At 36.3% G+C, this 5422-nt stretch overlaps 1 protein-coding gene across 2 annotated transcripts in view; it reads right to left on the bottom strand.

Annotated features, from left to right (window-relative positions):
* Positions 1-5422, bottom strand: part of GRIA4 (glutamate ionotropic receptor AMPA type subunit 4) — a 398719-nt gene that overhangs the window by 12412 nt on the left and 380885 nt on the right. Inside the window, exon 14 of one of the 2 annotated variants that reach the window (XM_003801164.2) lies at positions 2204-2318. The exons of the other annotated variant lie outside the window; for it this stretch is intronic. Coding sequence (XP_003801212.1) covers positions 2204-2318 — 115 coding nt within the window. The remainder of the gene's footprint in view (positions 1-2203; positions 2319-5422) is intronic. 2 annotated transcript variants of the gene reach the window in all.

Below are 5422 nucleotides of genomic sequence, written 5' to 3'. Positions count from 1 at the left end.
GCTCCCCCTGCACTGAATTGGCAGCGTTTCTCTCTCTGTTGGTTTCACCCTCAACAAAGGCTTCAGAGTCAGCTGCACCCCCAAGTCAGTACTTTTCCTCATTTTATCTCTTTTGCTGACGTTCAGGCCAAATTGGGGGGGCGGGTAAGATAAGTTTACAGAGACAATCGGTCACCTGAAGCAGGTACAGAATAAAACACAAAAGCAACACCTGCCTCCCCGTGATGGACCCCGATTAGCACAAACTACTAAGCTGGGTCAGACCATTCAAATGTCGTCTTCTGTCACAAACTCAGCCTCAGTATCATTAACATTGAGATTGCAATGACCTATTCTCTTGGTGATAAACCTTATACCTTGAATTTATTTCTGTGTTTTTGGATAAAAACAAAATTTCTGATGGAAAAATAGAATGGAACATACTGTAATTTCATTTTAGGAGAGCATTTTATGTTAATTTTTGTAACATTTTGGGAAACTACTTGTTACAGTTTGAAGTAACATTCATTCTAAGGCATTAGAATGTCCACATGTGGTGGACAACATAACTGTAATAACAAGCAGTTTGGTTTTAGAAACTACAAGATTAGGTTCATATTAATTCTTTGGGACAATAAATATTTGCTGAGTATCTATATAAACCAAACAGTGTGTTGGATACAAGTTGATTAAATCTGACTGAGTTGCACAATCCATTAAATAAATTAAAAGTTATTTTTCTTATGTAGATTTTTCCAATATATGTACATTTCTGTTATGGTTGTTTGTTTTTTTTTTCTGGAAATAGTCTTTAATGTGCCCTCAAATGGGACCCCATTATTTATATTTGTAGAAAATTTTATCTGTAAGGCAGGGTTATATTTCTCTTATATTTCTGATAAAAATAAAAACTTGGCAAACCAAATTTTTCTAACTGAGTAGAATATCTTTGTTTTTATTTTCTCTGCATCTATTCTAGGACATTTTCTGGTATTTCCAATTTGTATGGAGGAATGCTATTAGTGTAAACTTGAAAATTTTTCTCTGCCTACATGTACATATATGTGCATATTTATTTATTACATGTTTATGACAATTAAGAAAATTCCAGGCCAGTCACAGCTCCCATCTGCAAAATATGTAACAAGTTCATACCCCTTAAGATGGTGCCAAGAATTCAGGCCAAGTTTCCCCTTCTTCCCCCGCAGTAGGGCTGGCTGTTAGATGGGGCTATAACGGGGTACAATGAGCTCAATTTGAAGGCTTTTTAAATCAGAGTCTAGGAAAGGCATTGGCAACCTTCCTGACAGCTACTCCCTGAAAACAAAGCATCGTTTTGTGGGCTAGGTGGCTAAGTTTGGGGATTTATAGCCCAATTAAGAACCTGAAGGATTTAGACAATTTTCTAGACTTTAAAACAAAGAGGAGGATATATACTTTAAATTTTTCATTGCTCTTACATACCAACTGATGGTAATTGGTTAGAATTTTCCCATCTGTGGATTTTCTTTGTCTACAAACACTGACATAGTGAAGAAGGTTCTGCAACCCTAGTTAATATTAATATACGTGTTTACTGTCTACCCCACTTTTCTTTAGACACTGCTTAGAAATTAAAGAACAAACATTATTTTATGAAACTGCAAAATGATATAAATGAAGATCAGGCTGAGTTGATCTTGTTTCAGTAGCCTGGTTGTTCTGCAATTTGATCCATTTATGAAAAGCAACACATGTCTAGTTTGTATGACTGTCTTTGCCTTGTTATTTAACTGTAACAGAAGCCTGAGCGTCTAAGATGGAGAACACGGCCGGTTGGTGCTCTGACAGGTCTTGGGGAGTGGAGTTATTGCTGTTGGGGGGTCAGGAAGGCTAAACAGACTTCCCTCTCTGTGCTGCCCCTCTCCTCTCTAAATTGCTCTTTCAGAAACTTGCGTCCCTTCTTACTTTCCAAAACTGAGGTTCATAGGACTGGAATGTCTGAGCCACAGCCTCTTCAAAGCCAGAGATTTTCGGTAACAATTTTCATGAGGTTTGTTAGTGTGTCATCAAGTTAATAATGGTTGCAAATATTTTTGTGTTGACAGTAATTGCATACTTGAGATTGTGAGGGGACTTGGCTAAGAGTTGCCTGGTTCTAGTGCGTCCAACCCGGAGGTCTCCCAGCAGATGCACCGATTACTTCACATACTGTTTACCCGCTTTTGGTGACATTGAGGCTAACCTTGGAGTCACCTCCCCCGCTGCCACATTCTCCTTTGTCGTACCACCATTTGTTTTTCAATTTGTCCAAGAGGCCTTGTTCATTCAGTTTTAAAACTGCGAGGTTAACAGCATTTCTTGAAACGATAAAACATATTTTGTAAGAAACTGCACAGCTGTTAAGATATGAGAAGGAATGAGGGCTTAAGCTCTTTCATAAGCTTCTCCCAGACGCTAAATAAACCTCTCATTTTGCCTTCCTGCGTCCCCTTCCACCAGAGTCCGAACCAAAGGCAATTGGTAACTAATTTCAAATGTATTAAACATGCAGTATTTGGTGCTGGTCACTTTTACAGTTCATTTATTGTCCAGTAATGATGATGATCTCATCATCAACCAATTACATGCTTGTTTTTTTTTTTTTTTTTTGTGAAACAGTAATAAACTTGAATTTGCTAGAAATTAAGAAAGAATTGTATGCTAAAATTCCTTTGCCTCTAAGAACGTCAAAAACTCAAGAGAGACTGTAATGAAAATTCATTCCCATAAGGAAAAACAAAATGAAAATTCATTCCCATGAGGAAAAACGAAATGGCATAAATAAACCACCAAACCAGCCACTGATTTTTGTGTAATGATTTCCTGACAACCAAGAGTCTGGCTTAATTATTATTCCCTTAGTTATTTAGTTTAGTTTGTTTGCTTGTTTGAGTTCAGTGGTCCTGGACTCTGGGACTTCCACGTGGCTTCAGTTAAGGGGCTGGCAGTCACAGGGTAGTTGAGGGAGAGCAGCAGAAGGTTTTATATCTAAATTTTGTGTTGCCTCTTAAAGGCATGAGATGCTATTTTGGAATTAGGATCCGATGTCCAATTTAACTATTTAAATTCCTATAATTAAACCCTGGGAAGTCATGCTGGTGGGATGTGGGCTTTGCAAACAAACACTCTAGATTAGATTGCTCCAGGTGTATCTCTAGAAGGAAACGGGGTGGGGGGTGGGGGGGCATATTCTAACTCTTCTCCAAAAGGATTAAGGACAAGTGTCACAGGCTTTTGGCTCCCAGGCATTTGGTTTCTTTCCTGAAAGAAAAGTTACAGTTTTTCAATGACTCATTAACTCTTTCAAGAGATTTTTCCATTATTTAATGAAATTTCTGTGAAATCTAAGGAGTGGATTATATATTGAGGAAATTTAGTATGGTTTAGGTTATGCTATTTAATAAACACTGAGTTTGGTGATTATTTAATGCAAATCAAATATAGATAAAATTAAACAAAACCATATTAACAAATAGCACTTGAACACTGATTTGCAAGTAAAGTGACTTTTAGCTGACTAATAAAACTGTTGAATATTTTACCATTAATCAGCTGATTAAAGTGGTTTTTTTCCCTCTTAAGAAGTGTGGATAATATTCAAAACAAGGTGCGTTTTCAGTGTTGTGAGGGTCTGATCCAGTTGGAGAGTAAACAGTTCTCATAAGTAAAACACATAATTTGGGAGTATTAACTCTTCTGACAGGTTGCAACATGCTAATTAAATAATTAGCTGTTCCTATATTTTCAAGTAAATGCAATTAGGGGTGTAAAATAGTTCATATATTTTCTAAAGTGAATAGGAGTAGGTTATCTGTTTAACAACCAAAAGGAACAGATTGAAATGTAGGAATGAATAAATATTCAGGCAAGATAGAGACGTCTATTACAAAATTTCTGCTCGGAGAAAGGGATTATTTTAACTTCTTTTGTGTCTATAAGAAAATAAATTTTTCTTTTAAAAAATTAAAGCTAAGAACTAAAATTTCTAGTTTGGAAAAAATTGTTTTTCTACTCCACAATGTTTTAGATTTAAGCATTCATACTAGATTTTTAAAAATGAGGTGGCATTCCAATCATTTTATATGTTGTTTTAAGAACATTCTTTTGATAAAACTGAAATCATTTCATGAGAGGGTTATTTAACGGGTTATTAGCCATATCCAAAGACAGTTTCACAGCACAAAAGAAAACAAAAAAGCAAAATAACGGAATGAATAAGGAGGAAAAAAAAAGATTTTATGTTGAGAAAATCGTTTGGAATCAAGCTGTCTACCAAATTATTTTATGACATTGGCTTTCTAATACCATCCGTAGGCCATGTAAAAACAGCTCAGTTTCACACTGCTCTCTCTGTGTGAGTACACACATGCTTTGCTGATATTATATATTTGACCAGTAGATAAGTCAGTTCACAATAAATCCATGTTTGTCATCCTTCCAGAAACCAGTTGTCCCTCAGTAAAGTTGACTTAATACTGTCAGATACGAAATTCACATTTCTTTAGTGATGCAGGGTAGAAGGTACTTTGTAATCAGTATTTGGAGACAGTATTTAATATTTCAAGATTCCTTTGCATGTTAAAAATGACTTATTTTCTACAATTATCTGACTACAGATATAATTTCCTTATTTCTTGAGTTTAGCTCTAAAGGCCTCCTTGGCTCACTATTTAAGCTTTAACATAAGCCACACATACAATGACCATTTGGATATCTATTCTGTTTTATGGAATGAATCACTTTTACATGTTATTAATAATAATACTAATAAGTGTAAAATGACTTTTAAAAATGTATAAAGTTTCTTCACTCATTTTACTAGACAGGATTGAAAAATGCTTTTTATCTCGCCAAGAAGAGAAGGAAGCCTAGAGAAGTGATATCTACAGTGAGCAAGGCTAAGGAAGTTCCAAGAAGTCAGATGAACGAGGGGCACGGAAGGGGCAGGCTTTGCTGAACAAGTTTCATCATTGTTTTGAAACCCCCTTCAAACATTTCAGATACAGACTCAAAATCATTGTTGGAAACGCCTCCTGGTTATAAGGGATGTTTCTGACCTGAATAAGCATCAGAGATGCCGTAGAACTGATCTCTAGAGTAGGTAAGAGATAGAAGAAAAATATTATGAGATATTTCTTGTATTAGTATTCCTTTTATCGTGTTAAATGAAGCGTTTACAGAATCAAGTCAATTAAAATAGACTGCTTCCCATCTAAAAATGGAAGGGAAGGAAGAAACAGTGAGTGCTTTTGCTGGGTGTGTTCTGAGTAGACGCTTCATCAGGTGCGTATGATGGAGAACAGGTGGGTTGACAAGGACCTTCCATAGACTGAAACAGGACCCAGGGGCTTGACAAGGACCTTCCACGGACTGAAACAACAGGACCCAGGGGCTTGACAAGGACCTTCCACGGACTGAAACA

The sequence above is a fragment of the Otolemur garnettii genome, unplaced genomic scaffold, assembly GCF_000181295.1.
Source record: "Otolemur garnettii isolate 467f Iridium unplaced genomic scaffold, OtoGar3 scaffold00200, whole genome shotgun sequence".
NCBI classification, from domain to species: Eukaryota; Metazoa; Chordata; class Mammalia; order Primates; family Galagidae; genus Otolemur; species Otolemur garnettii.
This window is presented reverse-complemented; position numbering and strand designations above follow the sequence as displayed.